We start from the raw sequence: 15,031 nt of genomic DNA, 5'->3' as shown, positions 1-15,031 counted from the left end.
ATATGCGTTTCAATGATTTTTCTGCAGGAAACGTGGCATGAAAGTTTTGACATGGATCCCAGGGCCACTCTTTCACACTCCCCACCTAACCATCACTTCCTCAGTGCAGTCCTCGCAAAGCCACGAAGTGCTGATGTGCTGAGAAATGCTCCCCTCCAGCTAATTAACAAGGGAGTAAAAAAAACCAGACATTCAGCTAGTTGTCATTCTAGCTTCACGCTGCATGTGTTGTTGTTCCATTTCAAAAAAGGATTCCCAAAACTTGAAGAAGACCTATTGGCAGGTACTAGTGGAACGAAAGAAAATTGAAGAGAAAAAGAAGCACGTTACTGATTATTCTCCCTGCACCATTTCTAGGCTAGAAATTAACTGGATGTCCAATGGCAACTATCCAGTAGCGGAGCAAAACCGGGACCTGGACAAACCCCTTGTGCACAGAACACTAAAGAGTTTCTCTAGCAGTGTGTCTTGGGGCCCCAATCATTCTGACCTCCCTAAACACTATTTCTGAATTTCATCTTCCTGAGAGTTGACTTAAATATGTGTGTGTGTGTGTGTGTGTGTGTGGCTGATTACGTTTTATTTTAGATTATTATGACCCCAGGTACTTCTAACTTTTCCCCAACATTCAACCAATTCTGTACCTAGAGAAAACATATATTTGCTTTGCTCATTCTTTTCCTGTCATGAGAGAGCTACTATAAGAGAGAAGAGCATGATTGGGAAGAGGGAATGTGGCACCCCTGTGCTAAGCTGTCTCCTGACTGTGTGACGGAATGACTCGATCTCCAAAGTGGATTGTCAAAGGAGTCAATCTTGGGGGCTGCCTTTTTGTCATGGACCAGGGCAAATAGGGAGGGCCATTGAGTGGAGATGAACATGGTCTTGCTGGCCATGGAGCTACGGCAAAGTGTAAAGTCAGAAAGCCTGGCAAACGGCCCAATCCAAGGAAAATGAGAGGGAAGGAATTTTCTTACATTGGTAACACTGTAGCACTCTTTCTTTGTAAAGACAAAGCAAAATCACCATTGCTGTATTCTGCTTTTTTTTTTTTTTTTTTAAGAAAAGCTCATAGCAAGCAATAAAAATAATGGAAATGAAAACAAAATCAAGGCAACTTAAAGGTGTAAGCAACAGGGGAAAATCAGTTAATTGGGGCTCAGGTCAAGTAATTTCACTAATTATTTTTAGCAGGAAAAATGCTTTACATACTATGTTAATAAGAATTAGCAAGTAAAATGGACTTCCCTGAATTGCAGCAAAAGGCACCTTAGTTGCTTTGACCTGACTTTGAACTGTATTCCCCAACCTGTTGCTATTCCAAAATGGTGGGACCTCAATTCCTGGACTTACTGAGCCAGCACATCATGCTGACCCTGTACCTTCTCATTCTTTTGATCCTAAGTGTATGTGTGAGCAGCAGAGCAGGGGGTTGGACTAGAAGACCTCCAAGGTCCCTTCCAACTCTGCTATTCTATTCTATTCTATTCTATTCTATTCTATTCTATTCTATTCCATTCCATTCCATTCCATTCCATTCTGTGTTTGTGTGCGCACACTATACTACACAATGCAATACTATACTATTTTTTTGACATTAATTTTTAATTCTCCCATTTTTTTGTTTCTCTACATAGGAGGAATATACGGGTTACTTCCTCAGAAGTGCCAGGTGATAGTGCTGCTGAACCCACGGAGCGGAGCAGGACAGGCCCTGAATCTATTCACATCACAAGTTCAGCCGATGTTGACAGAAGCCAGCATAGGATTCCATAAGTTTGTCACTGGTGAGCCTTGTGGCTGGCTCAGAGCAACTTAGGAAAACTGGTTTAGTACAGGTAGTCCTCAACTTACTACAGTTCATTTAGTGACCGTTCAAAGTTGCAACGGCACTGAAAAAAGCGACTTATGACCGTTTTTCCCACTTACGACCACTGCAGCATCCCTATAGTTACATGATCAAAATTCAGATGCTTGGCAACTGGTTCGTATTTATGACGGCTGCAGTGTCCTGGGTGTGTGTGTCATGTGACCCCCTTTTGCAACCTTCTGACAAGCAAAGTCAACGGGGAAGCGAGATTCACTTAACAATCTTGCTACTAAACAATTGCAGTGATTCACTTAACAACTGTGTCAAGAAAAGTTGTAAAATGGGACAAAATTCACTTAACAAGTATCTCACTTAACAACAGAAATTTTGGGCTCAATTGTGGTTGTAAGTCGAGGACTATCTGTAGCTATGGCTCAGATTTCTGTTTCCAGTTCTGTTCACTTATTTTGCCTTTGACCAAGCCTGACATTGTTGGTACTCTTATGTTGTACAACACTTTGCAGTTTCAGTGTATGAAAGTAGGTAGTTAATTCAACCTGCTCCAGTTCTCCTTATGTGGAGGGTTATAATAACAATGAACTGTGTAATTTATTTTATAAAAAATCAGAACATGTATAAATAAATTCAAACTATCATCCCAGTTAAACTTATGGGAAATAAAGACCACAATAGTGGGAGGATGCTGGATTTGGAGAATAGGACAAGTCTGAAAATTGTAATTGTACAGCACTAACTTAGAAACTCCAATCATTTGACTGCCTTATGCTTCAACTTTGTCAACCTCTCTGGCATCCAATCTGTTTCTGGGCTCACTTTAAAACAGTGGCTTAATTAACATAACTCTCAATAACTTAGGACCAGGTTATCTGACTTTAAAACAGTGGCTTAATTAACATAACTCTCAATAAGTTAGGACCAGGTTATCTGACAGACCTCCACCTTGTCATGTGGAACTCTCCCCAAATCTTAAGATCTTTCCAGATTCCTTCAGTAGGTGTCATAAGACAGTTTGCCATATTCTGTCCTTGTAATCATACTGGATTAGATTTGTTGGTTTCTTTTTTTTTTCCCTTTAACTGCCCAGATCACTTTCTTTAAAATTTGCTTTTAGCAAATAAATAAACAAGGGAGTTGATTAAATCAACCCAACCAATATTTAACAATAATGGTGGCCAAACAGAAAGGAAGAGTTATGTTATATATTGGTGAACAAATCTTTGTGCTTCAGGTATTAGGTTCAAGTAAGTAATTTTGTGTGTGTGTGTGTGAGAGAGAGAGAGGGAGGGAGGGAGGGAGGGAGGGAGGGAGGGAGGGAGAGAGAGAGAGAGAGAGAGAGAGAGAGAGAGAGAGAGAGAGAGAGAGAGAGAGAGAGAGAGAGAGAGAGAGAGAGAGAGAGAGAACACCAATGTAAGAAGACAGACAGTTGTGTATTTGTGGATTAATTTAGAACCTATAGTCCATCCAAATTAAAACATCATCTACAAGACATACAAGTTTTTGTCTTTCTTCCCCAGAGAAACACAATCATGCTTGGGATTTGGCAAGGGAGGAGGACATGTCCAAATGGGATGCTGTGGTCATTATGGCTGGAGATGGCTTGCTTCATGAGGTAAGGAATGGGGCAAATGGTTGTAGGGACTTTATGGTGTCCTGGCTCCAGTACACCAGAAGAGAAATGGATAGGTTGTTAGTATTCTTCCAGCTAGTGACTGTTCTGATTCAGCCTACCACTTTGAAACAGGAGAGAGTAGAAGTGGCTGAATTAATACAGATTGAAAATACTGATATTGGGCCAGAATCTTTGATCATTCATAATTAAACAGAAGGCAAACAATTGGTACCGGTAGATTGCAGTAAGATTTCCCGTTCAGTGCATTTTGACTTCGGTCACCCAAGTAGTGGCTGGGATAGGTAAAGGGCATTCATTGTTTGTTCTTTATAAAATAACCTGAGATAATGTTCCATAATTAAACTTTTATTTTAAAATAATAGTAAAAAACTCTTGATCTGCTTTCAATCTTTTCATAGTAAAGGCCTCACTTTCAGACTAAATCTTCCTTGCTACTTTGAATTTTCTCTTTTTGTATAAGATATTAGCTACTGCTCATTCTCCTCATTTTTTTTAAAAAAGTATTTTATTGGTGACACAAAACAACCTGAAGACACGATGAAATACAATCCTAAATAATGCTAATAGAATCAGAAAAGAATACACATAATAGTGATTAAATGAGAGACATTGAAAGGAACTAAAAATGTATCCATAAACTTTGAATAGAGGTTCTTTAAGGTATTATTATATCTAAATCTGTGGGCTATTTATTGCTCCATATTCTCAGTGTTGGTACAATAAATTATTTCAGTTACAATGATATTTATGAGGTATACTTAGATTCTTAATCTTTTATTATTTAGTGCCTTAGAGAAATTACAATGCTTAATCAGCGGAAGCAACAACAGAATGGGAGTACAATGGGCTTTTTTAAAACTATCATTTCAAAATACTACTCAACTACATTTAGCTAAATATTTTTTTTTACATGTTGACACTTCAAATGAATTGGTTATATTTGGGGTGGCGATTTTATTTCTCTACTATTTTACCGCTGTGTTCATGATTTTGAACTTGGACTTGATCTCCTAATTAATGACACAAAAGTTTTTGTGAATGAACAGTTTTTTTTTATTTTCATCTTTACAAGGATGAACTGAACATATTTTCAGAGATGCTTCAGAAAGCAGAATTGAGAATCTGCCTGGGTTTCTCTTTTTACTTTTTTTTTACAAGAAAAGAATTCCCCTCATCTTCACAGCTGGGGAGAAATTCTTGAGCCCTTCAAGAAAGAAGCCATAAGTCCGGATGATCGTATGCTCCCATGGTTTTGAAACAAATCCTCCTAATTTAAATTACTTTGGCTCTGGAGCTAATGGGGTAAATTCCCTCTAATTGACTTCAGTGGGAGCCAGAAGGGTAGCAGAGAGGCAGAGCGGGGAATGGATAAAAGCGGGGATGGGGGGAGTCATTCCCCTCCAGGATTTCAGGACAGAATTTTTGCCATATCTAACTCCTCTCAGTGTTTCTGACCATCCTACTCTGATCCCCGATCAAGATCCTCCTCTTTTTAGGAACAGAAGGTAAAACAATCGTACAATTTCAAATAGCGATGCTGAATCCAAGAAGCAGAATATAGTGAATTTTAAGTTAAGTCAGATTGTTCAAATTGGCAGATTTTATAGCTTTGTCATAAGTACTATTGGAGAGAATGTGGGAATGACGGGGAGATTATTGCCATTACTGCATATTTATTTCAATCTGTCATGATTAAATTAAATCTTATAGCATTGAATGCTGGTTGCTCAAAACAAGGAATTTCAAACTGCTTTCTGTGGAGTTTCTCAACAACAACAACAGAGGTTCCAACGTACGGGCAAAAAAATAAAAGAGAAAAGCTTGCTCAGGTGCTCTGCTTCTTGATCAGGGATCCTGGGTTTTTATTTTTATTTTTTTAAAAAAACAACTAATAGTTTTAGCATCCTGGAACAAAATAGAAAATCTCTAGTTTAGAAGTCCCAGTGTTTTTTTAGTTCAGCAGGACTTATTTCTAGCCTTGCATCTTGATTATATTGTAAAACAGGGGTAGTCAACCTTGGCTCTTTTATGACTCGTGGACTTCAACTCCCAGAATTCTGGCTCAGGAATTCTGGGAATTGAAGTCCACGAGTCATAAGGTTGACTATCCCTGCTGTAAAGGCTGACCCAAATTTGAATCACACTCCCAAATCTGTATCTTTCTCTTTCTTGCTCCCACACAGACCCTTCGTCCCAATAAGTATGTTGAAAGTGACTGGCCGCTTCAGTAGTCATCATCCATCCTTGCAGATGGAGTCCAGTTCAGATGCAAAACTGGACTTTCCTTGGGCTTTTCCTCTGATTGGCTGTCATTTGTGTCTTTTAGGTGATCAATGGCCTGATGGAGCGTCCTGACTGGAAGACTGCGATCCAGAAGCCTCTCTGCATTCTCCCAGGAGGATCTGGGAATGCTTTAGCTTCTTCACTTAATCACTATGCTAGGTAAGGTGTATTCCTAAAGGTTACTGGCACTCCTTGTACGAGGCCACACTCTTTCAGGGCCATCCCTACTCTTAGCGCAGACTAGTGAGTAACTAGAAGAGAAATGGAAGGAGATTCCTTCTGTCCTCCTGGCAATGCAGTCTCCCTTGAATTGAACTTGGCTTCTGGTGATTTCATGAACACAGCCCTGTAGTTTTTCTAGCAATGAAACGGATTGCTGTTGCCCTCTTCTGAATGTTTTTAAGTTTCTAGTTTGATCTGTAACTTGGGTTTTCTTGATAATTTTTATTTATTTATTTATTTTCCATTTCTGAACTACCCATCTCTCTCAGGGAGACATTCTGGGTAGTATACAACATAATATTACAATATAAAAACAGTATATAAAAGTTAAAAAAAAATAGAAAGAGGCAAGGATGATAAAACATTGTTAACGTTAATTAAAAGGCACAGGGAGGGCTCTTGGGGCACTAGCTAGTCCATCGCTGCGTGTTCCTCTGGGCTGCCCACACGAGGTGACAAAGTCACGCTTTAACAGGAGAGTGAGGGCTTCCTGTCTCATCTTGGGGGGGGGGAGAGAATATCCCACAGGGTGGGTGCAATGGCAGAGAAGGCTCTCTTCCTTGACCCTGCCAGTCAAAGTGCTTTAGCTTTAGCCGATGGGGGCCTGGCAATATATCTTCCTTGCCTGACTAGGTGGGACAGGCCGATGAAGCCGGTTCTTGTAGTTTTAATCCATTTTGTAATATTGTAGTTTCCATCCATTTATTCAGTCACAGGACTGAACTAATTAGCTTCTTGAGATTAGGCAGTACTGCCTTCTGCTTTAGCTGCCTTTAAATAGGAATAGTCAGTGCCTTTATGTTGCTGTTGTTAGACAGATTCTGCACCTCAAATTTTGTAGTGAAGATTCTGTGATTCTTTTTTTTAAATTTTTTTTAAAAACGTATTTTATTGGTTTTCTATCATTACAATTTATCCGTGCTTAATAAACAACGTGTTGTCTGGGTTAATTTTGCCTAGTCATAAAGATTAAGTTCTTACTCTCTATCCTGCTTTTCCAACCATTGGTAAAATAAGTTCCATGCTTGAAAGTATACTGTGTCTTCTTTTCCTTTGATTCTCAATGTAAGTCTGTCCATTTCCGCACAGTCCAATATTTTCTTAATTATCGCTTCCTCCGATGGTGTTGTCTCATTTTTCAGTGCTGTGCAAATATAATCCTCACTGCAGTTAATACATGTAATGTTAAATATACATTTTGTTTATCAAACTTTTCTGGCATTATGCCTAGTAAAAAAAAGTTCAGGTTTAAAATCTATACTGTATGTTTTCCGAACATTTTTTCTAACCACGTATATATTTTAGTCCAAAATTGTTTTGCTTTTATACAAGTCCACCACAAGTGATATGTACATTTCTAGCATTTCCTAGACATATTTTTAAACATTTTTGGTAATCTAGCAGGTGGAAAATGCCATCTATAAAACATTTTATATAGGTTTTCTTTATATGATGTAGCCATTGTCAGTTTATAAGTTCTTTCCTATAGATTTTTGCCATTTCTCTAATTCTGTGTTATGCCCAAAGTTTTTTTGCCCAAGACTCTGTGATTCTTATGCAACCTTTTACATTGCTCATCACAAAGAACGGCTACAATACCAACCCAAGATCTACGATCTTCCAGATGGAAACCTTGCCTGGTCTTCTATTGGTGCCTGAGAGTGTGTGGGCCTTTCTGATTGGAGCAAAAATCATTCTTTCTGCTTAGCAAGGCAGCCATTGGTAGAGCAGTTTCACACCGACCCTTCCCCTGACAGACAGGGTGCATAGTATTTCCTTGGGTTGGTATCATGTGTCATTCCAAAGAGAGGTGGGGGAAGTTGTTCTCTTGCAACTTCCTAGTTGTTGGCTCAGCTTTCAATAATCTCTCAAAAGGTACAGCCCCTCCCATGCCCCTCTGTACTGGCCTCTGCCCTTTGCACAGCAGGCCTCTTCCATCTGCTCTGTGGCTAATTCCCACTCTGCCCCCCCAGGGCTTCACTTTGAGAAGGGAGGGTGAATGAGGTGTGTTGAGGGTATTCTGAAGGGGCTATTTTCCTTTCTGTTACAATGGCTCAGCCGCCTGGCATTCTCTAAGATAAATGCTCTGGTATCATCATGGCGGAGAAACAAGGCCACGACGACAAGTCTGGGTGCTGTCAAACTTAGCCTCAGTGGGAAAGTGAGTCACTCTTAAGCGTTAGATACATTTCAACCCTGCCTTCTTCAGCATGGTACATTCAAATGCATTTGACTCAGCTAGGGAGAGCATCAGGCAGAGAAAGCTAATTATTCACTACTCTGATCATTTTCCATCCCTTTTCCTCATTTCTGCTCTTTGAGGGCTGTATTTCAATCACCTGCTTCTGCAACTGGATGCTCCACTGACTCTTCCATGAAATCTCTCCGGGACAGAGGGTGCTATCACCTATCGCCAAGGCGGATAGGAGTTGAAATTTAGAAGGCATCTGGTTGCTTTTCCCTTGCCCTAACTGGTTCATTGAACTTCTGTAATTTGATAAATGAGCTAAGATATCTGAAAGGAATTCTCTATTCCCATGGTCTCGAAAAAAGGCTGACCAGACATTTTAGAAAGTTAGTTAAAAGTGCAAAGTGTGAAATCCTGAAGTCTTTCTGTTATCACTGGCATCTAGGAATGCTCCGGGGTCAAAATGCGATCACCTTCAGAGGGAGGAAAGGTGAGATGCAAACTGAGATATCTAATACTTAACTTATCTTAATCATGCAGAAATTACTTGCAGATTTATCATGCTGAGTGGTAACTCTCCAAATTATTCTTGAAGAAATCATTTGTATTGAAACTGTGCTACAGAAATTATTTTAAGATGTGTACGTATATGAATGTAGTGGTTATTTAATCTAGATTTTTCCCAACAGCAGTATTCTTTTTACACAAGTTAGACCTCAGCCACACCCCTGGCATTGGCCCAGGCTAGTGAAATCTGTTTCCTTTTTCTTATTGCGAAACTTTATTGCTAATGGTGCACTTTCTAATAGCAAGACTCCTATTATGCTCAACGGCCTTGTTTCCAAGTAGGCATGAAATGTATGAGCCCTCCTATCAAGGTTTACAATATTGTCTTATTATTATCTTCCTTCAAAGAAACCAGGGTCATTTTATGGCAACTCTGCCTCATTAAACTGAGAAAGGGTGAATGCCTCAGAGTAATTCCAGGTAGGCTGGAGTAGTTGAAGAACTTGGGTCAAATTAGCTCAGGCCGGAAAAACATGCCGTTTGTGGGTGGAGGAACCTCTCCCCAGAAAACAAAATGGCTAACTTTAGCAGTATGGTTGTTTTTAACTTTTATTCTTGTGGATAGGAGTAGGTTTGAAAGGCAAGTTTAAGCCTCTCAAATACTGGAAAATAAGTCTACTATGGGACTTTGGAAGTTACAAACTGCTCTCCCCACATCCTCAAATGTTGTCCACCACTTTCTGATCTCTGCCCTCTACTGGACCCAACAAGAAGACTTCTTCTTTACTAGAAGGCAACTGGAAGTGCTCAACTGATCTCCTTATGCCCCACTTGCCCCTTTGTCTTCTATGACAATCCATGCTGTAAGCAAGTCCAAATATTTTTCTTTCATGCTCTTTTAATTACATTAAGAAACTTATATTCAAATTATAACTGTTGATCAGTCTCTCTATCCCTAAAGACTTCCAATCGTTTGCAGTCTTCTACTTCCATTATTTTAACTATCCACACACTAATGCATATAAATTCCTATTGAATTATTTTCCTCTTTAATTCTCTCAAACTCCTGCCTGTGGATCCTCTCTCATTGGAAAATCCTGTGATGGGTGTATTTGGGAGGAGCGGGGAAGTACTACAAAGCTGCTCATGTGTCAGAAACTCCTAGCAATCATCCACAGGGAGTACCACCATTGCCAACCCACTGACATTTTGACACATACCGTGTTTTCCCAAAAATAAGGCCTATCCCCAAAATAAACCCTAGCTTGATTTTTATGCATATGCCTAATATAGGCCCTAGCCCCAAAATAATCCCTAGTTAAGGCCTGCGCAGCTGGCTGCCTGCCCATTCTGTCTGGTTGTTCACGGTGCTGCCGCCACGAGGTGAGGTGAGGCAGGTGGGGGAGAGGGTGGAGCTGTCCCATGCTCCACACATTCACTTACCTCAGGGCCCCCACAGCCAAGCCTCCCATGCCCTGACACCTGCCTCCCTCGCGGCAGTGGCACCAACACCCCATCCAGCAGGAGCACGTATGGCCACTGCCAGCCCACTTCTTCTGTGGCCACTTGGCACTGCTCACATGCATTGTCCCTGGCCTCCATTTCGCTGGCAGAGGCCTTCAGGAAAAGGCCTCTGCAGCTGAGAATGGAGCCCCGGGTTGACACGGGAGCTTCCTTCTCAAGCCTATTCAGAATCAATGTAAAGGTTCTAGAATGGCAGTGATAAAGCCTCCCTCAGATCAAGTGCAACTACCAAATCTCTTTGAACTCTAGTTATATTTATTAGAGGGAAGGTTAAGGTTACAAGAATTCCAGAGAGAACTTTGCTTTTAAATGTGGCATCAACATGGGGACAATGCATGACAGCAAAGCCCTCTTTTGGATTTTGGTTATGGTGGCATGGATGACTGTTGCTTTTGTGAAGATGATGTTCTCTACATCTCTTCACTCTTCCTTTCTTTGCTGAAAAATTTGGTGCTTTTTTCTTCAAATTAAAAGGGGAAAATATTGGAGACCTCTCAGCTTCTAGAAGTCGAACAGCATCATTTGTAGCATGATGCTGTGCACGTCCATCGCTAATATTCAAGGAGGAGTAGTCGTTGACAACCTTCACGTTTAGCCTAAACTGCTACTGCTGTGACAATAGCATCTTAAATCTTATTTTGGTTGTTGGAAGAGGCTTTTAGCTAAAGGCAATTGTAAAGAGGTCATTTACCTCTGAAGTGTTGAGATTGTACTAGAATGTACTAGAATGTATTATCTCCGTACGAGGTTTGCTACCCACTGCAATAATTGTGACTCTCATTGTATAACCTTATCATATGCAAGTAGCATCACATAAGTGGCATTCACATATCTTTGATACAGAAGATGTTGCAGTTATGAGGTCAGCTGTTCCTCCAAGTTTAATATTGCATGTTTCTGATGGGAGAAATCAAGCAAAGGAAAACAATTCTGGGGTAGCAGTTGCCTTCAGAGAAAGGCAGTTCTTTCTAGCTTGTGAGGAGCACATCTACAAACCCACTGTGAACATGATTACGCCAGATGACTTTAGGTTTTCTCCTTTTATTACATTAAAACAGTGGTTCTCAACCTTTTTAATGCCGTGACCCCAACCGGTCGTAAGTCGAGGACTAAACCGGTCGTAAGTCGAGGACTAAACCGGTCGTAAGTTGAGGACTACCCAACCGGTCGTAAGTCGAGGACTTTCCCTGCCCGGGAGCGCCGCGCATGCGTGGTTCCGCCCCCTGCGCTGGCCGAGGCGTAGCTGGCAAGTGGCAGAGACGGAGCAGGCCGACCACCAGCCGGAAAAGGGGAAAAAATGGCGGACAAAAAAATGGCGGACAGCCTTGCTTGGCGACCCCCGTGAAATGGTCGATCGACCCCAAATGGGGTCCCGACCCACAGGTTGAGAACCACTGCATTAAAACATTTTATCTTAGGGGTGATATTTGGAGGGATTTAGGGTGCATGTGCTCCTTGGCATTAAGGAGAGGGGAGGTCAGCTGGGCCCATAATATATAGGAGAGGAGGCTGTTTTAATGGTAGGTCTTATTTTTTAATATATGCTTATCTTAGATACATTGGAACAGTAGTCTTGTGCTGCTTTGCTATGCCACTTTATAGTTCTCCCCATGGTTGGGTTTACTCATTCCACCAAGTAATGAAGTGGCTTGTCCAGTTTTCACTTAGCATGGTATGTAAATCCTAAATTTGCAATTATAGATTGGGGTTTATAGCTCAATGTTATCCCCCAAAAGTTACTAAGGCACATGGAGTAGCTTGTTCAGGAAATCATGATTTAACCTAGGCTGTCCTTCCCTCTTTTTCCCCCATTACAGCAAAAGTCATTTGGGAAAGGAGGAACTGTTGATGAATTGCACTTACTTCTTATGTAAAGGCCTGCATGCTCCCATGGACCTCGTCTCCCTCCGCATGGCCTCAGGCAAGCGTCTGTTCTCCTTCCTTAGCTTTGGCTGGGGTTTTGTTTCTGATGTGGACATTACCAGTGAGAGGTACCGTAAATTGGGTAGTGCCCGTTTTACAGTGGGCACATTCCAACTCCTCACTTTACTCCAAGTTTACAAGGGCCGCCTCTCCTACCTGCCAGCCGAAGTACAAAGCTCTGCCTCAAATTCCTTGCTTCCTACAGAGGTGAATACCTGCCCCTCACCTCAGCATCCTCACCAGGTCTCCACTGCTAACGGGAAGTCTCCTGTCAACATCCTCCCTCGGCCTGCATCTTCCCTCCTGAAGGAGGATTCTGTGCTGGAAGACTCCTTGCTGGTACCCTTTGAGCAGCCAGTTCCCAAGCACTGGACTGTCATCCCTGAGGAGGAATTTGTTTCCATAGTTGGCATTCAGCAATCCCACCTGGGAACAGACTTTTTGTTAGCTCCCACAGCCAAGCTGTTTGATGATGCCATCCATCTCTTCTATATAACTGCTGGCATTTCCCGGATGGGAATGGTCAAATTATTCATGGCCTTGGAGAAAGGGAGTCCATTGGCTCTTAACAATCCTCATGTCCACTACGTGCCTGTGAAAGCCTTTCGGCTGGAGCCCCTAGAGCCCAAGGGGTTTATGACAGTAGATGGTGAAGTGTTGACATGTGAGCCAGTGCAAGGACAAATACACAACCGGCTAGCCCGTATTATAAATGGCTCCTGAGTGAGCATCAGAAAGAAACCGTAGAAAGGGTTTTGTGATACTGTGACACTGTGGAAAGTTGTGAAGAGATCTCCAAATGCTGCATTCAAAACACCATCAACATTATTGACAGGGATAATTCTCAGGGACAGCTTTTCTTTTCCTGCAACTTTTAATTGCGATGCAAATAGTGGAGGAGCTTGTCTTGCCCAGGACTTCTCCCTAAGCTGCTGTGGAGTGATAGAGGCAAGTTTAGAGTCTCCTTACTCTGCATTGCTCTAGCAGAAGGAAAGTATGCCTTCAGACTAAACCAAAGCCACTTCCCACACCCTTCTGTCTGGATGAAGATGTCTTAATCCTTTGCCACTCGGAGGACCAATTTTATTATTTTGTAAGGAATATAAAACACATACATACATGCCTTGCATGTAGTTGATTATAATTCTATGGAGAAATGAAATAAAGGCCTATTTTGAAAAAAAAACAAAACCTAATGTCTGTCATCTTGATGCTGCGATTTTGGATTGCTCTTATCAAAAGGCAAAGCACTTAATTTAACGTTTCACCACCTTTATCATTCAAATGCAGGTAGGTAATTGAAACACAGTCAACCAACTTTCTCCAGGACACAACAGTTTTTCAATTGGATGCACATTCGATTAACAACTTGGTTATTTCCATAAAAGTCCAAAGTGGCACCTTTATGTATTCACCTTCCTTGCATATATTCCAGGTTAACATTTGTAGTAACACATTCCATTTGACAAACTATAGTTAGATTATTAGTAGATTAAAGGTGGCTGTCAAAAAAAATGGAGGGGTAGTGCCCATCTTTTTATTGTAGCCTGCTGTTTCTTTTAAAATTGCTAATGCAGAGAAATTATAATTAAGGGCAAGATAGTTTGGGGAGAGTGTTATGGTGTCAGGGCTATCTATAGTTACAATTAGAGCCCAAACTGCTATTATCATCAATCTAAAAATGTGAAAAATGAAAAGAAAGAACATACACTTCACTTCCCAGAATCTCTGGATTGAGCAGTATAGAACTCATAATAAAGGAGAATTTGGAGAATGAATGCTTTAACTATACAGTTGCTTTCAACTTACATTCAGGGCCTTTATATTGGACCTATAACATATTGTAACAAGTGGGCTTAAAATGCTTTTGAAGCAGAACTGAGAATTCCTACTCATCCACCCTAATGCAATTCTTTGAAGAATTATATGTTGACTCCTGTGTCCCCCCCCAAAAAAGTAGGATCATATCCTGGTAAACAGTTCAGAAGTCTCAATCAGTCCCAGAGGAATTTAGAGCTGTAGATCTGCTACAAATCCCCTCCTTCAGGGATGATTATCCAACTTCCAAGTCCAGTGGAGAGCACAGGTACTCCCTGAGCCTACTTAGCTTTTAAGACTAAACAAGGTTGGCCTCGTGTTGCCAACTGCCAAATAGGATTTTATTCTAGCACTAGCTTTGTAAGGGTAGAAGATATTACATTGACCACATTTTGAATGGCTAGTGATTAAGATGTGGACCTATGTGAACAGATTTGTTTTACTGAGTTTTGTTATGAGTAGCATTCCCCTGATACCGCTATGTACAGATAAAACTCTTCAAGAGGATTTACTAAAGTTTTGAAGTCTGCATAGCATCTACTTGGACTTCAACTGTTTAATATTAGGCTGGATTCTTACAGTTTTTGAAAGCAGTACAAAGCACATGCAAGTTGAATTGGCTTCTGCATTTAGCATGTATTACAAGTAGTGGAGACTATACCTTAAGATGAGGCATATGTATCTTATATTTGATAAACACTGGCTTTGCTGAAACTAGTTACCAGGCTGGTTACTACAAATTTCCAAGAATCAAGGCAGAGGCACTGCGTAAAAGTATTTAAAGCACAAACTGGGATGTGGAGGCCAGATATAAATACATCAATACAAGCAATTGTTACTTGATCTATTAGGAAAAATAGAGGAGAGAACACATAATGGCTATTGGGACATACAGGCAGATATAAAAGAACCAATTTCCAGTGCAACATCATGCTAAACATAGTAAGGGGGTAGCAATGGGAGACTTCTACTTGCCTCCCAGCCATTTTAAAACCATGGAGTCAAATAGTTGCTGCTTGGATGACTGACAAAAGTGTCAGCCTTAGGGAAAACATTTGTAATTCAAAACAATGAACCATTATCCAGGGCAGACTAAAACTCAGAA

General features: G+C 40.9%; 1 protein-coding gene across 1 annotated transcript in view; it reads left to right on the top strand.

The window, feature by feature from the left end:
* The window catches only part of SPHK1 (sphingosine kinase 1), a 36,028-nt gene extending 22,759 nt beyond the window's left edge, over positions 1 to 13,269 (top strand). The window contains exons 4-7 of the mRNA XM_029284673.1: positions 1,641 to 1,787; positions 3,346 to 3,440; positions 5,788 to 5,903; positions 12,003 to 13,269. Coding sequence (XP_029140506.1) covers positions 1,641 to 1,787; positions 3,346 to 3,440; positions 5,788 to 5,903; positions 12,003 to 12,831 — 1,187 coding nt within the window. The 3' untranslated portion in view covers positions 12,832 to 13,269. The remainder of the gene's footprint in view (positions 1 to 1,640; positions 1,788 to 3,345; positions 3,441 to 5,787; positions 5,904 to 12,002) is intronic.
* The last annotated feature ends 1,762 nt before the right edge of the window (positions 13,270 to 15,031 follow it).

The sequence above is a fragment of the Protobothrops mucrosquamatus genome, unplaced genomic scaffold, assembly GCF_001527695.2.
Source record: "Protobothrops mucrosquamatus isolate PMUCROS unplaced genomic scaffold, P.Mucros_1.0 scaffold815, whole genome shotgun sequence".
Lineage (NCBI taxonomy): Eukaryota > Metazoa > Chordata > Lepidosauria > Squamata > Viperidae > Protobothrops > Protobothrops mucrosquamatus.
The sequence above is the reverse complement of the archived record's forward strand: the minus strand, read 5'-3'. Positions and strand labels throughout refer to the sequence as shown.